At 47.5% G+C, this 24444-nt stretch overlaps 2 protein-coding genes across 2 annotated transcripts in view; one reads left to right on the top strand and one right to left on the bottom strand.

The window, feature by feature from the left end:
- The window catches only part of LOC306808565 (putative P2Y purinoceptor 10), a 104740-nt gene that overhangs the window by 4802 nt on the left and 75494 nt on the right, over positions 1-24444 (top strand). The window lies entirely within an intron of this gene.
- On the bottom strand, positions 5472-8609 carry CYSLTR1 (cysteinyl leukotriene receptor 1). The gene has a single exon (XM_079318740.1). It carries the CDS (start codon positions 8520-8522, stop codon positions 7482-7484), a length of 1041 nt encoding a protein of 346 aa, XP_079174866.1. The 5' UTR covers positions 8523-8609; the 3' UTR covers positions 5472-7481.

Here is a 24444-nt window from a genome sequence, read left to right as displayed (position 1 = left end):
TGGAGCAGCTGCCAGCTGAGATCACCCATGGGGATTGATGTGGGGATTGTCTGAGATGCTCCAGAGGTGAATTTTCCTATCACTGCGAGGCAAGCAGAAGGAATAAAGGGGGTGGAAGCAGAGTATGGAGCTGGTGCATCAATCCCTGTCCCTCTGCTCCCCTGACACACCAGGAAAAAGTCACTTCCCACTTCCCAGGGCAGTCAGGAGTGCTGACTCGTTAGGGGTGAGATAAGGCTGAGATAAGCACGACAGGATGAGGATAGATCTGTGTTAGAGCTGGCAGAGGGGGGTGAGCAGCTCCTGTGTGCTGAGAAGGGATTTGGGCTCTGACCCCAGAGTTCCTCTGCCCTGGTGAGGGATGGGGAGCCTGAACCCCAGCACTGCCCCATTCCCACCTCCTGAAACAAAGTGTTTGAGCCACCTCCTTCAATAAAAAGCTTGGAATGACCCTCTTTAGTCTTAATCATGCTGAACATTCCTGCTGGAGCCAAGGGAAAGCCTCCAGACATGGAATATTTGCACCTGGGAGTGACTGGTCACCTGGAGAGCCACCAAATCCTTCCCCCAGTGACACATGTGGCCTCTGTGTCTGTTCCAGCTGTTGCTCCAAAAACAAACACACGTTTCAAGAGAACCACAGCACCCTTGTTTCACAAAGAAATGATGCAATCTCCTTTTCACTTCCCCTCTTTGCTGTTACTTCATCTTTTCTCCCCAAACGGTGCCAGCAGTGTCCTCGGGCATGTATGGGACTTGTGCAGGGCTGGCCTTTTGTCACAGTGTCACTCAACAAGGTTTGTTAATCCCTGCTCTTATCAAAGCTTCCAGGGCTTTAAAATCCTCCTGCTGATGGGTGAAATGCTGTCAGTGCCCTGACCCCTTTAATTTTGGGAGAGGGGACAGAAAATGCCACACCATCAGGGTCTTGCTCAGTGTTGCCTTTTCATCACTGCCCCTGGTCTTCCTATTTATGTATTTCTATATAAAATCCAGCAGAATCAATCAATAAAATCTTTAAATATATATTCCTCCATCTAAAAGGGGCCCAAACTCTGTTTGTGTGGGCTGGGATGGCAAAGGTGATGCTTTCCTGTGGTGTTGCTGCACTGAACATAAGGAAAAGCCTGAAGTTTAACATAAAATAGAAAGAAACAGAAATATTCCTCAATTTACTATTTTTTCAAACAGCCTCACATATCCTCCCTCTCCCTACAATTCCTGCAGTTTGTATTGGCATAATCCTTGTAGTTTGGATAAAGAGCTGGTATTTTGTAAAAATTTCAATTTTCTATGAAAAGCAGAGGATGAAGAACTTACATTTCTTTTTCTTTAATTGAATTGCATTTGGGGTTGATACTTCAGCTTTAACTTTTTGTTATCACTATCACTTGGCTCACAGGAGGGCAGTATTTTCCTGGCTGTGTTGCTTTTCTAGATTTGATGGTTAATAAACCATATTTCTAATTTTCCCAACTTCCTTCTAAGAGTCAGTCAAATTGTGCCCTGTCTAAATATGAAGTGTAAGTGCTGCCTCCTCCTCCAGCAGCCCTTGTTGGTGCACAGTTGTTTCAGAGGAACACCCAGTAGAAATAAACAGGGAAAAATCAAAATATGCAGCTCTGCTGAGGTGCAGTGCTAGTGGGGGTGGCCATGAGCCTGAGTTTACATAAACTCAGTGTAATATTGGGTGTTTGTTGGGTTGTTTCACCAGCAGAATTCCCAGCATGGGAGAGAATTACCATAATAAAACATTTAATTTGAGTTGAATGGTTGGTGCCACTCTCTATGGCTCCTGCTCAGCCCTGCCCAGTGCCTGCAGTGTCCTCTGCCTTGTGCACATGCACCAGGGACGTTTGCTGACCCTCAGAACAGCCTCAGATCCTATTGATTAGCTTTAGTTTTAATTACAGTGGCAGCAAGCTCTACCATCAGCTGGTGTTAGTGGCACAATTTGGATCTGAACAGACAAATCCCAGGGGGATCCTCCTGCTGGATCCCAGGAGGATCCACCCCAGGAGCTGAGGATGTGCAGGACTGTCCCCCAGGGCTTTGACATCCATTCCTCAGCACCTCTGTTTCATCAGCTCACATCCTTGAGGCTCTTTTTCCTCCCACAGGATATGATTAACCCTGAGTGGAGTCATAGTGCTGCATCCCGAGAGGAAAATCCACCTGAGCTCAGCCTCTGCCCCCCTTGAGTCCTGCCCAGCCTGGGATTCCTCGTGTGCAGCTCTGGAATCTTCTCTGGGACACCTCAGCACTGGGTCTCAGCCTTGCTCCAGTCTCTTCTCTGCAGCTGGGGACCACGAGCCCTTCCTCCTCCTGCTGCCCTGCCCTTCCCACCTGGGTACCCAGCAGGAGCCCAGAGCAGCTCTGGAGTCCTGTGAACCTCTGGCCCAGTGATTTGGGGTGATGAAGGACGTGAGGAGTGTGGGAGGAGGTGATGCTGACAGGAGGCAGCAGCTCAAGGCCAGTTAGGGGGAACTTTTCATTCCATTTTCCTTGAAAATCCGTGGTGAAAGGGCACCACAGCATTTTCCAGCCCTCTCTCACGTAAGCAGCTTCCTGATGTGAGTAATGTGGGGAGGACAGGCAGAGAGAAGGGGCTGTCTCAGGGTTACTCAGAAAGGAAATAAAGCCTCTCTGATCCTGGGACAGATGCAATTCTAACAGTCCAGCCACAGGCTACCTTTTGCAATAACTGCTCCCAAACCCAGCAGCTCGAGTCAGCCCCTGCAGCCTCCTGGGCTGGTGGGACAAAAGACCTGCAGGAACCTCCTGTGCTGTGTGTCCCCACAGCAGGGACATGGTGACACTCTGCTTCTTGTCCTTGAGCCCTCCAGGTGTTGCTGGGGGGCTCAGGGGCTGTGGGAGCCTTGGAATTGTAAAATATCCTGAGCTTGAAGGGACCCACAAGAATGAGTCCAGCTCCTGTTCCTGCACAGACACCCCAATAATCCCACCCTGTGCATCCCTGGCAGCTGTGTCTAAACCCTCCTGGAGCTCTGGCAGCCTTGGGGCTGTGCCCAGCACCCTCTGGGGGAAGAACCTTTTCCTAAAATCCATCCTGACCCTCCCTGACACAGCTCCAGCCATTCCCTGGGTCCTGTCCTTGTCACAAGGAGCAGAGATTGGAGCTGCCCCTGTGTCCTCTCTTCTCCAGGCTGAGCAACCCAAGTGACCTCATAGCTGACATGAGACTCAAGCAGATCACCAGGGAGTTGCGCTCCTCAGAAATAAATGGATTTTAACAGGCCAAACCCAAACCAAACTCTGTTTAGTCTTTGCCTCCCCCAGCAGAGACCTGCAGCAGTGGTCCTGGACTTGGAGTTTTTATTAATGATCAGAAATGTGAGGTTGTGCTGCCTCATTCCTTCTATCCCTCCCAACCTGCTGAAGGTCCATCAGGAATGGATTTATTGACTTAACAAAGGACCCTTGCTTTGCTCCCAGGGCAGCCTGGTTTCCTCTGGAGCGTGAAAATCCACACTGACAAGAACAAAACAGGCACATTTCCCCCTCCAGTGAAGTCTGCAAATATTCCAAAGGGCTGTTTGTACATGTGGCCACTCGCAGGGCTGGGATTAAGAGTTTGGGAGAAGCAGGGTTGAGTTCCCAACCTTGCTGATCCCAAGAGGGATTTGTAACCCCAAGTGTCAGGCTGGCCTTTTCATCCCTGAGGTTTGCTTTCAGGAATGCTTCTAAGAAATTTTACTGCTTGCTGAATGTTTCTAAGATATTTTAGTGCTGATGGTATTTCAAAATCTGATGGGCTTTCCTTCATTTTTTTGCTCCTTAGTTTTTTTAAACTCTGGTAATAAGGTTGTACCCTGTGGAGAAGGATAAAGAGCCTGGTGTTCTCCCTCCTGCCATGTGGGAAAAGTCCCTCTCCTAATGTCAGACCACAGTGGAAATTGGGAAAAAAATGCTAATTTAAGATTCAGCTTGAGAATTAACTCCTGCTTAAGGGACCCAGAACTTCTCAGTGCACAGATCCCTGGGGAATCCAGGCAGTGGGAATGGACTGAGCCCCTGCAGCCCCAAAATTTGTGCTCAGGGATGGGAGGGCAGGAGGCACCATGCACAGAGCAGGAATGAGAGGAAATCTCTCTTTATTGCCAGTGCTTGGACTGGCAATTAAACTGAACATTAAACTGAAGGGCTGCTGGCTTCTCACATCCTGCAGGAGCTTTATGGAAAAGCACTTTATGGAATTAGGGTGAGCATGTCCCACGTGAGTTTTGAATTTTCCCAGCCATGTTCTTGTGGCAGCTCCTTTTCCTTTGGTGGGAGACAGGCTGGACCATCCCATTCCCATATGGAGAACCAGCTTTTTTGCAGTTTTTCAGCCACATCTGTACTGGTTTTGTCAGAAATAACCCTCCCAGACACACCCAGACCAAAGTGGCATGAGGAGGTGATGCCCAAGGGCTGCAGCCACCACCAGCTCCCACTGGAAGCTCTGCAGGCCATACTGGGATGGTCATTTTATGAAAAATCAGCATTTTTTAGGCAAAGTTGGAGCCTGAAGCAGGAGGAGGGAAGGTAGTGGGTCCTTCCCAGCTGGAGCATCCATTCTGAAAAATAGGAAAAATCAAAAGGAAGGCAGAGAGGGAAACCCAAAGATTGTCAAATAAAATGCAGGCGGGGTGGGAGGGAAGGAATAAAAAGGTCAAGAGCAGAGGAAACAGAGTGTGGCAGGAGAGGAACTGGGGCTGGACTAAGAGAAAAGAGGAAACCTCAGCAGCCACAGGCAGCTCCAGGAATGGCTCAGCACTAGGGGACACCCTCGCACCAGAAACTGCAGCAGAAAATAGCCCAGCTTGAAGCAAAAACCCAACCCGCTTTTGTTTTCTGTGCCTCTCTGTCACCGCACCAGGGTGACACTCGGTCCCCTCTTCACCTTGTACAGCCCCTAAAAACACCACAATTCCCAACCTGCCCCATCCCTGTCTCTCTGCACAGCTTTCTCTCCAGGCTCCTATTCCTGAGCAGAACCTGCTGCCACTTTTCTGTGTCCCCAGGGCAAAGGCACAGGCAGGGACATTGTCCCTGGAGCTGATGGCAAAGTCCCTCCTCACCCCCCCGGGCTGGATCTTTATGAGCAAACACCCCCCTGCAGACTCTGCTTTGGGGAAATCCAAGGACAAAACACTCCCACACAGAACAGACAAAAAAATCCCCCTCACCAAGAGCATCCCTGCCCTCCAAGTGTCTTCCAAGAATTTTCTGTCTCTAAATCCCAATTTTCCAGTTGCTTTTTGTTGGGCTGGTCCCCCACTGCAAGGACAGCCAAGAGCATCATTTTGTCTCCAACAGGTCCCCAAACAGCAGCCCCAGTGAATCCTGAAAAGCTGGGCTATGGCAAAGTCCAGCAAAATAACTCCCCAAGCATCTCAGCAACATCTGTGCTGCTCTAAGTGTTTATTACACCATTATAAATTATTATTATTAAGCAAATATTACACTTTGGTGCTGTGTGCAAGTATAGTTTTATTGTAGGGAAGAAGAAGCTGTCACAGAGACTTTCAAACATTAAAATTTCACACTTGCAATTTTTTCATTTGGTTTTCAGTAAAGTTTTTTTAAAACAGGCTTTCCTATTGCACAAGAAAAGGAAAAAAAAGCTGCCATTTCCTTTGCCATTAACATTGTCTCATTCAAATTAAAAAAGGCAAAACATAAAAAAATACCTCTGGGACAATAAAAATGCTTTGCAATATATACACACATATATATACACACACTTAGCTTTACTGTACAATATTTTAAACTTTGGGAATGGGCATGTTATTCCTGCATCATCTGAATAAAAATCCAGGAGGATTTTTATTTACAGTTTCTCAATGCCTTTAAAGCCTGGAGATACAAGTGGAATACTCAGTGCTGACCCTTGAAAATGAGTTTTAGCCAATTCATTTGTATTTTTTCCCTGAACAATTTGCAGTTCTGGCTTTGAACTCTTGGCACTGCCCTGGGGGTTTGTGGGGTCTCTAACTCTCCTCTGCAGCAGCAGCTTTCAGCCCTCTACCACTTTATCCTCCAAATTTAACAAAATAATTTCAGATCTCCTGGGAAATTCACATCCATCATTTGTCCTGCAGGTGAATTTGGTTTTTTAAGTGCTTTTTGCTGAGCCAGGGCTGTGGTGCAAAAAGAGAATTCACACTCTGTACAGATAATTTCTCCAGCAGATGCCTGTCCAAGCCAAACTCCTTTTGCTGACTGTTATTCTTCACTATTAAAACTGTTTTCTTTATTCAAGATAACATCAAGTAATTTCATAAATACCATATCCAAACACACTTGCTGTTCATTTATCAACTCCTTCTCCAACTGAGAGGTTTAATCCTACAAGAATTTCTATTTCTGCTGGGATGTGTTGCACATTTCCGGCCAGGCTCTGCTCCAGCAGAGCTGGAGCTACCTTCCTGCAGATCCCCTGGAAAAGTACAGGAATGTTTCCCTCCATCCAAGAGGGTGAAGTTTTTCTTTACAGAAGAAACATTTTTTTTTTTTCAGGATCTCATCTCATCCAGACTCAGATTTTGAATCTCCAGCTCTTCCTAAAGATCTTTCCAAGGGCCTTGTGTTGCCTCTTTGCTGCCATGTGTGGGTGGGGTGGACACTCTGGAACAGGATCAAACATCCTGGAGAGCTTTATTTATATTTATTATTAATTTAACACCCTTGGCCAATAGTTGAGAAAGGTAAATCTGACTCCAAGCATGCAGAGCTGCACTTTTACCTAGAACTTCCCCAAAAACTGGAGTGAAATTCTGAGTCCTGTGGGTATCATTTCAGGACCAGTCCTACTGAAATAAGTTCCCTCCTATCTTTATTCCTTAGTTATTCTGCACACTAGGAAACTTTAATTTTACAACTGATCCCATGGATTTTTCTAGAAACTGGGAAAACACTGGCAAATCTGCTGCCCACCAAAACCTCTCGAGCTGCTCGCTGGGGGTGGGAGAGGGGCCCATCCTGATTTGCAGCCATGCACAGCCCTGGGAGCCTAAAATATAATAATGAGCATAAAAACCAAAATCCAGCAGCAGCTGGGAGCAGGGCAGGAATTATCCTGGCCTCACTGTGTAAATAACTTGGCGGCTGTTTGAAGATCCAGTGAAAACTTTGCCCTCGCCGTTTGTCAGGAGCTCCCCACATGCTGCAAGCTCTGTTTACATTTCCCACTGGCTTGGGGAATTAACGCTCTTGGAAAGTTGTGAAACGAAGCAAATGCCCAAATATAGCTTGGGAAGGGGTTTGGGAGTTCAGCAGCAGCTCCACAGTTTGCTGGTGGCGGCTGCTGCGTCCCACACGGCTCTGGGGGCTGCCCCAGCTCTGCCACCAAGTACCACAAACCAGGGGCTGCCCAGAATTATTTAACTACAACAAAGGCTTGAAAGCCTCCATCCCATCTTCTGGATGGAGATCTCCATCCTCCAGCAGAGCTCTGATGGGAAAGCTGAACCTCCTTACAAAGGAGCCACAGCTGCCTTTCCATTCTCCCTCTGGCTTTCTCCAAAGGGCTCCTCCTCCTTATCCTTCACGGAGACCTTTTTCCTGAAGGCTTGCGACAAGCTGGAGGAGGACACCTTCCTGAGCGTGGTGAGCCGCTGCCGGAAGTTTCCCCCGGAGAAGAAGTAGAGGAGGGGGTCGAAGCAGCAGTTGGCGGCCGCCAGGGGCAGGGTGACGATGACGGCTTTCTGCAGGAAGACGGTGTCGGCGCAGGCGGGGCCCTGGCGGCGCAGCGCGTGCAGGTGCACGGTGCGCAGCACGTGGTAGGGCGTGAAGCTCACCAGGAAGGTGGCGGTGACGATGGCGATCATCCACACGGCCTTGCGGCGGTTGGCCTCGTTCTTGCGCAGCGAGTTGCGCAGCAGCGTGCGGATGATCATGGCGTAGCAGATGGTGATGACGGCGAAGGGGAGGATGAAGCCCACGAAGAGGGCGATGAAATCCAGGATCACCACCAGGTTTTTCTTCTGGGAGTTCTCGGGCGGCTCGAAGCACTTGGTCTTGTTGCCGTGCTCGTAGGTGCCGTTGCGCAGGAAGGGCGCGCTCGTCAGCGTGACGAACACCCAGATCCCGACGCAGACGAACTTGGCCTTCCTCTCCGACACCAGGCTGATGTTGCGCACCGGGAAGACGATGGCGATGCAGCGGAAGAAGCTCATGGCTGTCATGAAGAAGATGCTGCAGTAGAGGTTGACGTAGAGCGCGTAGGACGAGAGGCGGCACAGGAAGTCGCTGAAGAACCAGTGGCCCTTGTTGACGTAGTAGATGACGCGCAGGGGCAGCGTGAGCACGCAGAGGAAGTCGGACAGGGCCAGGTTGAGCATGTAGACCTGGAAGGCCGTTTTCTGGCGGTAGGTGCGGATCAGCACGTAGAGCACCACGCCGTTCCCCACGAAGCCCGTGATGCTGATCATGGAGTAGAGCGTGGAGTAGACGCTGTTGCGGAAGTCGTCGATGGAGTGGTGGTGGCACGAGAGGTTGGGGGACAGCGCTGTCATGGTGCCCTGCTGAGGCACCAACCCCCGGGGGTGGTGTCAGGCCTAGGGGTGAAAACAGGTGAGGTAAAGCAGCACAGGGAAAGAAATACCCGTGATGGAATAAGAGGGAAAACCCTGTCATCTCTCTCAGGTGTGGATCTGACCCATCCCCACTACACCCGTCTTTCTTCATCAGGTACCAACAGTGACAAAATGTGGCAGAGCCATGGAACGACATCACAGGACCATGGAATCCTTAAGGTTGGAAAACTCTTGAGATCATCAAGTCCAACCATCAAGCACCAACAACCTATGTCCTCAAGTGCCATGTCCCTACTTTTTTAAAGATTTGATGGCTCCAGCATCTCCCCAGGAAGCCTGTTCAGGGTTTGATGAGCCTTTTGGTGAAGGAATTTTTCCTAATATCCAACCTAAACCTCCCCTGAGGGAACTTGGGGTCAAGTCATCCAGACGTTAAATTTCCAAAAAAACTCTTAACTCCTCACAAACTGAGGAAACTACTCAGCAAAACCGCAGAGAGGGACAACGAAGGTGACAACAGCACTAGGGAATTTAAAATAGGAGGAGTGGACTCTAATAATTGTTCATCCCTGATTCTCTTCTTTTTTTAAACTGATTTTCAGTTTTAATGGTTCAAAAACAGAACCTCCCTTGCAGCCTGAGACCATGAAAAGCTGTGAGACCAGAACTGCAGGACAAGAGCCACAACAACACCACAACAACAAATGCAGAAGCTGGGTCAAGTTCAGCCATAGGAACCCACAACTGTACCATGAATATGCTCAAAATTTCTGTTAGATGTATTTTCACCCATAAGAGTAACTTGGCAGTGTTAGGTCTCTGTCTGCCCCCAGGACTGACTGAAGTCAGAATGCAGAACAGTCCTGGGATGCTCAAGCCTGCAAGGTGTCAGCTAAATTTCAGCTATTTTGTTGTTTGCACTCTTTTATGAGTCGTTTGATTATCTGCAATGCACAAAGGACCTAAAGCTGAGCAGTCGTCAGCAAAGGACTGTCACCACCCAAGGGTGGAGGGGAGAGTGTTCGTTAGAAATCCTGAACAAAGCTGCCAGTCCACGTGTCAAGGACCTTTTATGCTTTTATTACATTATGGCCTTAATTCCAGTAAACCAGCCCACAATTTAAACAACCACTCGAGGTATTTGTCAGAAAGACAAGCAAGGCTTGTTTTCTACTGCATTTCTAAACATAATTTGAGTTTTGCAACCAAAGGGAAACTGATATTCACAATCCAATTGCTTAAGCGTGAGAGAACATCACACCCAGAAATGCATCTGTAAAAATCAACAAGAATCTCACAAAACAGCATTTCCCAGCTGAGGCTTTGCATTTGCATCATGCATTGAAGAAAAGCATCTCTTCTTTAATTCTGTGGAAAGGCACTTTTTTATTTGTACAGTCACGGTTCACTGAACCATTTATTTTTGTGCTGGTGAATTCAGCTCGCTGGGAATGTGCACAAGTGAAAGAGAACAGCAGTGGATGAGAAAAGGTTCCCAAAGGGAGCAAAAGCCGAAACCACTGCTACTCTCCCAGTCTGATGCAGCACAGATAAATTGATAGCCTGCCACAGAATCACAGACTGGTTTGTGTTGGAAAGGGCATTAAAGCTCATCCCATTCAATCCCTGCCATGGACAAAGACTCCTTCCACTATCCCAGGCCCCTTGGACACTTCCAGGGATGGGGCAGCACAGAGTCTCTGGGCAAGCTGTGCCAGGTTCTCACAGGAGAGAATTTATTTCCAATATTCCACCTATCCCCGGCAGTTTGAAGCCATTCCCTGTGTCCTGTCCCTGCATCCCTTGTCCCAAATCCCTTTCCAGCTCTCCTGGAGCTCCTTTAGGCACTGGAAGGGACTCTAAGTTTTGCCTGGATCCTTCTCTTCTCCAAATGAACACCCCCAGCTCTCCCAGCCTGGCTCCAGAGCAGAGGAGCTCCAGCTCTCGGAGCATCTCTGACCACCAGCAGATCACACTACATTTAATTACACATCCCAAAAGCACAAAGTCGCTGCTGTGGTTCGTTCCAAGCACAAACACGGAGCATCCCCATCCCGAGAAACGCTCCGGGCTCTGCATTCCCGGTTTGGGGAGGGACGGGAATGCCCCAAAACTCAAAAATCCCTCTGCGAGCGGGGACACAGGACAGGAACGGAGCGATCATCGCGGCGAGCGGCCGCTAATTAACAGCGCAGCTCATTAGCGGCGCGGCTGTGCTCCGGGATTCAGCGATGGAACCGGGACACGGCACAACCCCTAAACCCTTAAACCCCAGCCCCAGTGCATTCCCAGTGCATTCCCAGTGCATCCCCAGTGCATTCCCAGTGCATCCATCCCCAGTGCAGTTCTTACCGGAGCGCCGCGGGGTCGGAGCGGGTGTGGATCTGTCCCAGGCGCGCTCCCGCCGCTCTTAAAGCGGGGCGCGTCCCCGAGCCCGCCCCCGGCCCCGCCCCGGCCCCACCGGGACCCCGAAACCTTCAGCTTTTCCAAGATTTTCCCACCTTCCTAGCGCTTGGGAACATCGCAGCCGTGCCCGGTGTGCTGGGAACTGCCGGGGTCCCCTCCCTGTTTATGCTCTGTGAGTATTTCACTCCTTCTGACTGGCAGGGAGCTCATCTCTGATATCAGAGTTAACAACCCTGCTTAAAAATAGTTTTTAGGAGATTTTTTGGTGTTGGTCTCCTAGGAGGGAAAAACAGAATTAATTTAGCACTCAGCATCCCGAAATATGCTGTAATTGTCTATCGTTTTTTAAACAACTGTGGTTTTGCCGAGAAAAAAAAAAAAACAACCAAAAAACCCAAACCACCAAAAATTAAAAATACCCACCAAACAAAGCCAAACAAACTCCAAAGCTATATCAAATGAAGTAATAATTTCCTCAATTTTGAAGATTTTAAACATGGGCTATCCCACTCTGAACTTTCAATGTATGATATTGGTTTATGTTGAGGATACATAATATGCCATTCCCACCTTTTGCTGAGGAGTTAAGGAATTCTTCTATTCTCCCATCCCCAAATTAAACTGGAATGTGGATGGCCTCAGGGGGCTGGGTAGTGGCACCCAGCAGCTTTTGGCTTCTCTGGGGCAGTGGGGAATCCTTTGGGAAAACAAACCTTTACCCCCGGTGGGAACAGCTCCAAGTGGCACTGGAGCATCTGGAAGTATCCAAGGCTGGGTTGGATGGGGCTTGGAGCAACCAGGTCCAGTGGAAGGTGTCCCTGCCCATGGCAGGGGTGGGACTTGATGGGCTTTGAGGTTCTTTCCAGCCCAAATCATTCCATGATTAAAGCCAGCCCTGCTGAACTCACCATGTGGGTCACTGTCCTCATGGACACCTCTCTGTGCTCGTGGGCATCTCCCTGTCTTCATGGGCATCTCCCTGTGCTCATGGACACCTGCCTGTGCTCATGGACACCTCTCTGTGCTCATGGACACCTCCTTATCCTCATGGACCCCTCCCTGTGCTCATGGACACCTCCTTATCCTCATGGACACCTCTCTGTGCTCATGGACACCTCTCTGTGCTCATGGACACCTCTCTGTGCTCATGGACTCCTCCTTATCCTCATGGACAGCTCTCTGTGCTCGTGGACCCCTCCCTGTGCTCATGGACATCCCCAGGCTCAGCCTGCCCAGCTCTGCTCCAAGTGCTGGCAGCAGTGACCCCACAGCAGCACAGCTCTCCCAGGCTGCTGCCCTTGTGTGACTACCCAGGAGAATTCCCAGCCATTTCTCCTGCCCCAGCTCCATTTTATGGCTGCTTTTGGAGTTTCCAAAGCCATGGTGCTGTGGATGTGCAGTTTCTCTTTGAAGTAGCATTGATTGTAGGATAATTCAGGCTGGAGGTGACCTCAGGAGATCTCCAGTGCAACTCCTGCTCCATCCAAGCCATGCCAGGTTGCTCAGGGCTTTGTCTCACCTGATTTTGAAATCTTTCAAGACTGGACAATTCCTTGTGCTGCCTTCAATCTCCTGTGCTGGGAGCTGCCTCTGGAGTTTGTTTTAATTGTAGTGCATGTTCTCCTGTTACATCATTTAGACATTCTTCTGCTTTTTTTGTTACTTTTCCTGGCCATTCCTTCTGCTTTTTGCTACTCAGCAATTCCTTCTCCTTCTCTTTTTATTTTCTTCATATATATTTTTTTCTGTTCCCTTTTCTTTTCTGCCTTTCACTCTCAAGAACAGGAAGATTTCTAGTTGCAAAGTCAGACTGAGGTTAATGTGGGATCGAGGAGGCTGCTGCTGCTCCAGGTGTGCTGGAATTGCAGCCAGAGTTTTGGTGGGAAGGATTTCCATGCTGAATTCAGAAGGAGCTCAGACTGCAGCTCTGAACAACGTGGCAAAGATGACATGTGGAATTTGGGGTGGGCAGGACTGCAGGGCCTCCCTGATATAGCAACATGTGAGGAGACCTAGAGGAGAGCAAGTGGAGGGGAGGACTCCTAAAAAGAGTCTTGGATTAATTCCCAGAGATATGAGGATGAAGAAGATCCCAATAAAGTGATCTCCATCAGGTCTGATAAGAGCTACTTGATGCTGGGGCTGTAACTCTGATTCCCTTTTCACAGACAATGGAATGAGGAATAAAGGCACAAATGAGGCTTTGGAAATCTGTCTGGGACCATCCAAATCTGAGAAAAGCCTGGCCTTGCTTTAGGGTTGTCACTTAGCACTGACTGACCCTCCCCTGCCTTCCAAACCCAAATTTCTGCAACTCCAACCACATTCCAAAAAGTTTCCAATGGCACCGGATTCCAACTACTTGAGCCCTTCCCAAGTATCCTGAATTCCCCGGATCCAGCACACTGCTTATCTGTTTACTGCAGGGCTTCCAGACAACTTCCTAAAAGCCCAAATACTTCCCAGAGTGGATGAAAAATCCCTCCAGCATTGGCAACTTCTTCCACTCTGGCTGTTGAAGAAGGGGAGACAGAAAGGTGGGGTTTGGTGAGGGAACAAACATCCTAACAATGTTGCATTCCCTTTCCTTTTCCTGTGACTCCCCAAATAAATCCTTTCTCTTAGAATCTGGTGGAATAAGGATGGTGTCCCAGCTTCAGACTTGCCCCAAGATATTTGGAGTGGGCTGGGCTGTGTGGCACTGGCAGGGAACTCCCAGGGGCAGTGTCAGCTGCAGGATTTCTCCAGAAAAGCAGGACTGTGGTGGTGGTGATGCCTGAATCAGGCATGGAGACCTGGGAATGCTCAGCCAGCCCCACTTGGAATGTGTGTGAGTTCAGTCATCGTGCCAGGAATGTGCCTCTTGTAAGGGAAGTAAAGCACAAGAGGAAAGCAGAAGGTGAAAAAAAAAAGAGTGAAGGAGGATGGAGAGCTCTTGGAAGTGAAGTAAAGCACAAGAGGAAAGCAGAAGGGAAGAAAAAAAAGAGGGTGAAGGAGGATGGAGAGCTCTTGGTGGGGATTAGGGAGGGGAGTGCACTGGAGCAGTGCCCCTGGATCTGGCAGGGATGAGCTTCCACTGCACTGGGGTGGGAAATTGGAGGGAAAGGGGAGGTTTGGAGGTGTCCCCTCGGTGTGAGAGGAGATGAAGAGCCTCTCAATGCAGTAAATTGAGTGCCCTGAAGGCCAACAGCCCAGAGTCACCCTGAAACAGGTGGGTTGTGTCTGGGAAGTGCTGGGTCAGGGCCAGCCCCAGCTGGGTCAGCCCTGGGTCTGTGTTTGGGTGACACAAACCACACAGGGGGAAGGGCACTGTCAGCACTGCTGTGGGATGGCTTCTGCTCTCTCCTCCTCTGCTTCCTCTTGTTTGGAGAAATCATTTCTGCTGCTTGCAGAGGATGTGGAATCCCTTTGCTGTATCAGCTTTGCCCCAGTGGGAGCTGCTTCTCCAGGGGATCATCCCTTAATCTCACCTGAACTTTGTTCCCTGGACTCAGCACAGGGAATTCACAGAATCACTGAATATTCTGGACTGTAAGGAACCCACAAGGAGCATCAAGTCCAACTTAGAAGGGAATGGTTGATCCAGGGATCAAAACCACCACTTGGTGTTATCAGCACCCAGCTCCAACAGAGGGAATCTGAGTTGTTGTCACATTTCCAACACTTCCAACATCTCCCCTTGGATTTTAGGGGTTGATATTAATGAGTGGCCTGCACTGGCAGCTCCAAGAAGCTGCTCCATCCCAGGCCATGAGGCCAACAAAGCTCCCCATTCCCTGTTTTTTCTGGGAAACCAGAGTCTCCTGTGAAGGAAACTTCAGCCCTTGTCACTCAGTCCATCAAATCCTACTGTAAATACAACTTTTTGGGTGGCTGAGGGAAGATGGGGAGATAGTTGGACACCTTCAGCATGGTCTGCAGGCAGCATTTTTTGGGATAAAGCACTTGGTCTGTTGGGATTAATAAAATAAATTATTAAAAGAAATTACTCCCAGGACTAAGCTCAAAGACCACATTCAGCCCTTGTTATCCCAAACATTTGGAGAATGATGCTGTTCTCTCACAGGCACTGATCTCTCCCCAGAAATGAGGCGGGGATGGAGATGGATGACAAATGTGGGAAGGACCAAAGGCATCAATCAGGGACAACTGATTGTTTCTGTTTCACTGACAGGATTTCCTGCCAAAAAACCCAAATCCTTTTCTGAGAAGTGGAGCTGCCACAGTGTGGGAACAGGGACAGGGCTGCACACACTGCCACAGCTCCTGGTGCTGCAGTTCCTCCCCTCCCTAAACTGATCCTCACTGGGTTTGGAGGGATCTTTGGGACAGAGACAGACACTTCAGGTTCTTCTGCCAAAAGAAACTTCTAGAAAAGATGTTTCAATCAAATTTGTGAGGCCAAACCTCCAGACAAGGACCCTGAGCCATCCTTCTGGTGGGGTTTGGCTGGTGAAGGACCCAGCAAAGCACCAGAACTGACCCATGTGCCATCAGCTGGTCACACTCTACCTGTGGTTTTATGAAAGAGAAGGCTTGAATTAATACATTTCCAGAATCATTATGGGATGGGCTCCACTGAGCACCTCTGAGTCTAGCAGTGCTGGGTGCCAGGAAAAGCATCCCTGAGGTGATCAACCAGCTCAGAAAAAAACTTAAAGCCATCATCACAAAAACCTTTGAACTGCTGACTTGAAAAGCTGCATTTCCTCGTCTGGGTTTTTTTTTTTCATGGTCCCAACGTGTCAACCTGTGAGAACAAAGAGCCACTCTGGCTGGAGATGCTGATCTGATAGAGCCAATTGCTGCTTCCCCTTCCTGTTTTGTACGTGGAACACGAGGGCTGCAGCAGATGGGGGCAGATAGAGCTGAGTTTGAGCTCTGCCCCCAGAGTTTCACAAGTCCCAGCACAGAGAAACCACTCAGGGAATGTGCAGCATCCCTTGTCAGGGAAAAACAGCCTGAAAACATTTATCTGTTCCTCATGGTTCCTTTAGGAGGAGCTGGGAAATTCTATGGATTCTCCTGGTTTTGTAGAAATGGGAAAATCTGTATTATATCCAAATATCTTAAAATTATCCTTCCATCTTAATATTTTTTTCAGAATGGGGCAAACCTAAAGATGCATTATTGACCCTCAGACTGGAGCTGGGTGTGACTTTAACCCTCCCAGCTGGGACTACTGGGAGCCTTTCTCACCCCAAAAACAACATTTTAATTCTCTGATGATCATTTTTTGACAGAGTTTTCTCACATCAAAACCCACCAGACTTCTTTGTTGCTGGAAGATGAGAAAACAAACTTCCCCCTCCAAAACCTCAACAGTATGAAAGCAAAAAATTCCTCATGGAGAAATTTTGCTTTAATCTTCTTTTGGAAAGTAAACTAAAAAGCCAGAAACAGCCTGTGGAAATTGACCTTCTCTTTTGAGAAGTGGATTGGAATAAACAGCATAAAAACAAGTGGATTTTTGGCATCAATACTATTTTTAGGGTTTCTAGCTCTTGGAAATTTGTTCATATCTAAACAGAGAGGCAAATTCATGTGAATTAATGAATCATAGAACAACCAATGTTGGCAAAGAGCTCAAAGATCCCCAAGTCCAACTGCTGTTGGTGATAATTGGAGCCTGTATTTATTTAATGTGTCTTGTGATATAGATTGCTGCTCAGAATTTGAGGATGGCCAGGGAATCATCTGGGACACAGCACACATCCAGTATTTTCCACAGAATCCCTGAGATCATGTTCAGCATCTCATGTTGGAATAAAACTGCAGTCCCTGCCAGAGACTTTTCTCAGGAAAAATCCATCAGGATGCAAATCCTGCCTTGCATTTGAACAGCTCCATGTTAGCTGTGGATTCATCCAAAATCAGATTTTCCTTAAAAGCTATTAAGAAGAAATGCCAGGTAACCTCCATAATTAATCTTTGATGATCAAATATACTTTACCACGGGTTAAACATTTTAATTATTCCCATTTTATTTTATTTGCACCTGTCCTCTCTGTTCTCATTCACAGTTTTACCCTGGGGGACACAAAGCCAAAAACTTCCCAGGAAAAACCTCATTTTTCATCTGCTGCACAAAACCCACCAGGAGAACTGGAATAATGGAATGATTTAGGTTGGAAAAGACCCTGAAGCTCATTTATCCAACCATGATCCAGCACTGCCAAGCCAAGATCATGTACCCAAATGCCATTTTACTTCTTTTTAGGATAATAATCCTGGATTTCTGGGCTATGTTTGGGTGGTGAAATGATCTGTAGGAGGAGGATGGGGACAGGGAAAGCCCCAAACTTGGAGCAGCCTCAAAGCTCAGCCCTGGGCTTTAATTCCCAAAGAAATCCAACAGGTACCAGATGGACCTTGCATGAATGGGGAGAGAGATAAGACCTTGGAAGGATGTAATTAAAAATGTAATTAAAAAACAGTAACATGGGAAAAGCCTAATCAAGCTGCTGGAGACAGGAGAGGGCAGGATGGACCCTGGGCTTGGACACACCCGGGTTCTTCAGCCAAGGGAAATGTCAGGGCAGCCAAGGCCAACCCAAAAATTCACCTTTGGAGCAGAATAAATTGGAGCACACAACTTTCTGGTTCCTCTTCAAGGAATTCTTCATCCCCAGCTCTTCAAGGGCAGGGTTTGCAATTGCAGCAGTTGGAGACAAGAACTGAGACAGATCTGGAGCATCAGATATGCAAAGAGTTTGGTTAAAAACACCACAGGAAAGAGTATTAGAAACTTCCTGTTCTTTGAGCACTCCAATTCTCATCTTGACGTTTTTTCTCTTTGTTTTCTTGTTGACTTGAAAGGAAAAATGCAGAGAGAAAGCCCCTGATGAGCAATGACCTAATCAGGCCCTTTGTGCAGAGCTGAGGGGAGATAAGGACACCCCACATACCAGGAATTTGTGAAGAGATGTTCCTGCAGCCCCAGTGCCCACCTCCAGCCCTCCTGCTGCTCTGCTTCTGCAGCAGATTGCAGCAGATAGCACCAGAAATCTTTATAAAAATCGAAGTTTTGCTTTTAATCGTTACAACCTCTCATTTCCTGAATGTCACCGGGAGATCTGCCTGAAAATAATTCACATTTTCCATCAGAGCACCACCACACTGAGCTGCTTTTGCTCCCTTTGTTTGCTCCAAATCTCCTGTTCCACCCTTTTTGCTTAAATTTCATGACTTGTGCTCTCAGGCCAGGCTATCAGCTCCTGATCAGACCCAAAATCTTCCTCCAGGCTCTGAATCATCCCTCAATTATATAACTGCCTGCTCTTATCTCATGTGCTGAGAATGGCTCTTTGGGGTTTTTTTAATGCTCACTGGTGAAGGTTTTTACTCTTTTTCTGCCATGATTCAACTGCTCTGTGCAGTCCTGGTCCATAAAATGCCAGGAATTGGCTTTAAAATTGAATATCATCTGGGCTGGGAAAGGACAGGGGAGCAGCCAAGGCAGCCAGTGGGAAAACTTGAAAAAAAAAAAAATTATAGCACACAAAAGATCATCTCCCTTGTGATCAGTGATGTCTCAAATGGTGCTCCAGGAGGTGATGGAGGCTGGGGACAATCCCAGCCTGGTGTCCCTTGTCAATCCTTGCCAGGACTGGGATCAACATCCCAGAAAATGTTTCATGAGTGTTGATCTGCAGCTCAATCCAGAAGCAATTAAATGCATAACTTAATATTAATAACTCAAATATTTGTATATTAATATATTCTCTTAAAGATTTATGACCATATTGAGGCTGAGTTTGGGCAATTTCAAGGCCAAAGAAGTCGTGGCTGTTCCCATCCATTTGGAATCCCACAAAACACAAAAATACTGCTGGCAAAGAAAAATTGGTAGGAGGAATGATAAATAACTGATATCAGTGGAGCTTTTGCAAAAGTGGGACATGATTCTGTTGGAATTAATGACATTTTAACCCTTTCCAGTGGATTTCCAAGTGCTGAGAAGCAGGGAGCTGAAGGATTGCTGTAATTATCACCCATTGCCAAAACACACCTTAAACCCCTCTTGGTTCTGCTCCTGAACCATCATTTTGTGACTTAGGTGCAACTCACTCCAGTCAGTGCCACTGCTGGATTTGGGGCTTTCCCCAACTTTCTTTGAGCTCCCTGAAATCATTTTTATGAGATTTTGTTTCAGTTTTGCCCCAGTCTGAGACAGAAATCCCCCCAGCACAGCTCTGCCAGTTTGGTCTGTGTCTGTCTGTGCTTTGCAAGGTCAGGCTCAAGGAGTGACCTTGGACTGATCCCAACCCCAGCTCCTTCTGGGGAGAATCCAGATTTCTGGGAAAACTCTCTGTGATCTTAGAGATTTCTGCCAGACTCCAGCCCCCTGCAGACTCCACACCATCAAAATTGTCTTTTTTTGGCCATCTGAGTCCTTCTGAGTCACATCAGCTCTGCTTCTGTTGAGCTTCAAGGCTGACAACTGATTTCTGCATTATCTTACAATTAATCCATCCCCATTCAAGCCTCTCCATTGCTTCAAAAATCAAATTTCACCCTCTTATCCCTGCATTTAAATATTAGAACAGAATTATAAAAGCATCAGGCAGATGTTTTCTCAGCTCCCAATTTTTCCCTGCAGGAACCACAAGCCATTAGTTCAGCTGAAGGCTTGGTTTGCCTCGTTATTTATTTAGTTGTGCTTTATTCCCATCATTCTTTCTATGCTGTGTTTTCTTTCTTTTTCCTGAGGCATGGCAGGACTCCATGGAGCAGGAGCACCAATGTTTAGCTTTTGGGATTTGGGAAGGAGTAGCTGGTCCAACAAACCCATGGGGCTGTGTGAGCACAAGCACCTAGCTCATCCTGCCATGGATCAGCTCCCAGAATTTCTGGCTCTCCACAATCACTGCCAGCAGCAGCAGGTGGCTCACAGGTCCTATTTTCCATATCCCACTGCTCTCTTCAAAAGAAAAATCCCCAAAAAAACCACTAAGGAAGCTGTGAATCCTTCAGCCTTCCCCATGCAGGTTGTGGTGGTGACCACTGGCACTGCCCTGGGTTTCTGGGGACAGGGAAAACCCTCATGAGACCCTAAAAAACCCCACAAAAGTAGTGGCAATGCCCCATTGAACAGATGAGGTTCTCCCCCTGCCCCCAGATCTTTTATCAACTCCAGCAGAGTTTGTGACCTGCCAAGTGATAAGGGCCGGAAATCCTGATACCAGCTTGCCCTGATGACCAGAATGTGAGCAGAAACCAACATTCTCTATTTCCTCCCATTCCCCTGGACCACAGGAGATGCAGATGTTCCAGCTCTTTGCCATAAAACCCCCAAACCCTAATTTTTTGCCATAAACCCCCCAAATTTTAATTGGCCTTTGCAGGGGATTGAGGATTTTCATGATCCAAAAGGTTTATCCTGGGTTGGCAGCTCAGATCTCTCAAAGTTTTCCAGCAGCACACTTGGGTCACTCTCTTAATTAGGTGATTTTCTATGGAAGTTATTTTTATCCATCTGTGTGGTCCCACTAGGAAACATTTTCCCAATTCCTGTCGTTTGTCCAAAGTAAACACGTTCACTGATAACGGGAATTGCATGGAATAGCACAGAATTTGTTTCCTCTTTTATTCTTTCATGCAACAATAACACTCAAAATAGCTCCAAGGATTGTTTGTTAAAGAAATCATAAATTTTTCTTTCTGACAACTTTGCCCTTGCCAGCTGAAGATAACCAGTGTTGATACAGGAGAGAATTCTGGTCACACTGGAGGCAGCACCAGTAATTCCTCATGCACTGGTGTCAGTTCCCTGTGAGGATGTGTGATGATGAAGATGAAGATGGATCATGGCACTGGAGCTGTCCCTGGTGGTTTGGGATTCCCAGGTTTGGGATTCAGAGATCCCTGCTCAGCACAGCTCCAATCATTCCATGCCCCAGCCATTCCTTCACTGTCCTTTCCAAATCCCAAAAGCTCCTTTGGGCTTTTCCAATTACTTTGCATTTACACCCCACTCACTGCAATGAGTGTTTGCTCTGCTCTCACTTTACAAAACAGTGCATAACTTGGTTGTCTTGGGCTGTAATACAGGATGTGGCCAGAAATGTGTGTGTGTATATATATATATGCATATATATGTGTATATATATGTGTGTGTGTGTGTGTGTGTGTGTGTGTGTATTCTGTCACCATCTGCTGCAGCCGGGTGGGGCAGTGACCCTGATCTCCTGGCACATATCATCTGCTAATGAGCCATCTTTAAACCAGCTGGGCAATCATCTTTATCTTTCCCATGACCCACCCTTCATCCAGGAGGTATCATCTGTTAATGGGCCATTGTTAAAAACTGGGTGTGGCAGCGATTCTTATCCCTGTGGGAGATATCTCCTGTTAATGGGCTATTGTTAAAAACTGGGTGGGGCAGTGACCCTGATCTCCTGGCACATATTATCTGCTAATGGGCCATCTTTAAACCAGGTGGGGCAATCATCTTTATCTTTCCACAGCCCATCCTCCCTCCAGGAAGATATCATCTGCTGCTGGCCCATTCAGTCCCACTGCATGACTGATAAAATTCCATCATCCCACTGGGAGATGCTCCAGACCAGGGAGGAGCCAAGCCTTTCCTACCTAGATAAAAACTGAGATTTTGGACAGCAAGGAACCTTCTTTCCACTGGATTCCAGAGGAAAGCCAGACCTTTCCCCATCATCCCTGGACCTTCAGAGGAAAACTGCACCTTCTCCAGGAGCACTGCTCCAGCTGAACCACATCTGCCACTGCAGGAGGATGCAGCCACCATTGAATGGGACTGCTGCCAACACCCTGACTGACTGCTGATGGGTTGTATTCTGACTCTGGCAGTGTTTTGGGATTGTTCTTTGTAATACTGCATTTCTATTTTAATTTTCCTAGTAAATAACTGTTATTCCTAATTCCCACATCTTTGCCTGAGAGCCCCTTAATTTCAAAATTATAATAATAATTTGTAGGGAGGGGGTTTACATTCTGCATTTCAAAGAGAAGCTTTTGCCTTTATTGGCAGACACCTGTCCTTCAATCCAGGACATTGGAGAAACCCTTCTCCAGGTAAATCTGCATTGGATGAGCCATGGGATGATACCAGCTCTGTTTGAGCCTCTCTGGGCTGGTACCTCTTTATGCAAGTGGCCCTGGCACCAAACCTGATTAATCCCAGCCCCACATAGCCTCTGGCTCCCTCCTGATGGGATGGGGGAGAGCACTGGGATGGTAAAAGTGACAAAATTTATGTCTGAGGAAAAGCCTGTATGGAAATAATTTCCTGCTAAGGGTGCAGGGTGGGGATGGAGACAGCCCAGCCAGGATGGAGTGAGCTGGTGTGAGGGTGGAGAAGCTGGGTGAGTTCAGCAGAAAACTGAGGAAATCTGTGACTTCCAGGGAAATTCCTGCCAGCCTCATCCCTGGGGATGAGCTGAGCAGTGGAATGCTGTGACTCAAAGGAAAGCACAAGGGTTTAACTGGAACCAGGCTGATCTGACCTGGAGAATTCAGGCACGAGTGAGAGACTGAGGTGAAACCATGAAAGGAGCAGAAACAAACCCCACAAATAAACCCCATGGCACAGCAGAGAGAGAAATCCAGGAGCTGCAGGAATTTCCTGGAAGAGGTTTTAGCAGGCAGGGGCAGGGCTCTGCAGGATGAGAGCCCCGTTCAAAATTCCTCCTGGAGGAAGTTGAGCGGGAGTTGAGGAGTTGAGAGGGAGGAGGAGTTGAGCAGGGCTGGGGAAGCTCAGCCCTTCCTGTACTATTCCTTAGTAGAGCTGAGAATTCCCAAATTTGTTCAAGCTATTCCCAAAATTTCAGCCCAGGGCAGCAGTGGGAATTTCCACCTAAGCTCCTGGATGAAAGGTGTGTCCCAAAGTGCTGCTCCACACTGGAAGTGGGAATTGGTGAAGGAGGAAGCCAGAACACCCTGAGATTTGCATTAAATGTCTTCCCCCCAGTTTTATGAATCACCACCACTTCTTTCTGCTTTTTTTTTCCTGTAATCTTGACCCATTCTACCCCTTCACAAAAAGGATTGTGCCATCAACCGTGTCCCTGTCTGCCTGTAAGGAAATCTTTCCTGCCAGCTCTTGAAAAGAGGCTGATGAAATCCTGTTTTGTGGCTGGAATTACTGCCCACAAGGAATAAACATTCCATTAGTAATGCTTTATCCCTCATTTGCTCTCGTTAAAAGGTAATTTCCTTTTCTACACTGAAAATTGAGAATAATGGCAATAAAACAAGCGAGATGATGATTTCCTTTGTTCATGAGTTCTTTGAAAAGGTGAAAAAAAGGGAAACTCGTGTTCTGGAGAGTGGGGCAGGGCACAGCCAGGTCACACATCCACACCTGAGCTGACCTTTGCCCATTCCTGCCTCTGCAGCCTGCAGGACCTGCAGATTTCCCATCAGGAAGGGCATGGAGGTCAGCTCAGCATTTTTGGGCATTGCTTTGCTGCCAGTGGAGCTCTGGCAGTGGGAGCTGTGACACATCCAGACTCTGCCCAACCCCTCCTCATCCCTGCAAATACTTACCTGGCTTCTCCTTCTCCCTTTTCCAGCCAGAAGAGACAATCAATCAATAATCAATCATTCAACCATTCAGCTGGCTCTGATTTCAAAAAGGAGCTTCTTGAACTCTGCCAGGTGAGGGAGAGGTGGAATTGTGGAGAATTTCAAGGGGGGAACCACAAAAAGTCCTGAAGAAATGCACATTCTCTAATAAATAATAAATATGGGAAATAGTCAGATGTCCAGGCAGGAGAATCTTCATGAGGAGAAAACCAGGACACCTTGGGTGAAGATCTGACAGGAACTGTTCTGGTTTTTTACACAACCCAAGTGTAAATAAAACCAATAAAACCAAGGTAAAGCACGAGAAGAGCAGCAGAGCCATTAATCAGCCCAGGGATCAGGATGGCAGCTGGCACCACCAGGAGCAGAAAACTGGGAAACCACCAAGGAACTGGAACCAGGACCTGGTTTGTAGGACCAAACTGCAGAGTTTCTATGAAGAAAATTGTCCTCCCTCAATTTCCTCAAAATCTTCAAGTGTGTTTAAAAAAAACTTCCTAAAAATACAAACTATTCAGATGATGCCATTTCCCTGCCCCAGAGGAGCTGTGGCTGCCTGGAAGTGTCCAAGGCCAGGTTGGATGGGGCTTGGAGCAGCCTGGGACAGTGGAAGGTGAGTTTTAAAATCCCTTCCAGCCCAAATCAATAATCAATCTGTGATTCCCTTGTTCTGTGGTTCTATGAGGTGGCAAGGGAAGAGTGCTGGAAACCCTCAGGGATCAAAAGTGATGTGCTTCAGACAGAAGAAAACTGAAATTTTCTTACATAGTGTTGAATTCTAATTAACTTCAGTTGCTGAGGGAAAAAAAAAAAATAGAAAAGATTAAGTCCTCAGCTTTAAAGGGCACAGTAATCACTGTAGGGAGCTGGGCACAGCCTTCAAACAAAGGTGTAGCACAAAATAAACAGGTTATGGAAAAATACTGGCTAA

The sequence above is a fragment of the Erithacus rubecula genome (assembly GCF_903797595.1).
Source record: "Erithacus rubecula genome assembly, chromosome: 15".
NCBI classification, from domain to species: Eukaryota; Metazoa; Chordata; class Aves; order Passeriformes; family Muscicapidae; genus Erithacus; species Erithacus rubecula.
Note: the sequence above shows the minus strand (reverse complement) of the source record. Positions and strands in the feature narration are given on the sequence as shown.

Coding starts and splice junctions, on each gene's coding strand:
- CYSLTR1 (XM_079318740.1), bottom strand. CDS start 8,522: ATGACAGCGCTGTCCCCCAACCTCTCGTGCCACCACCACTCCATCGAC.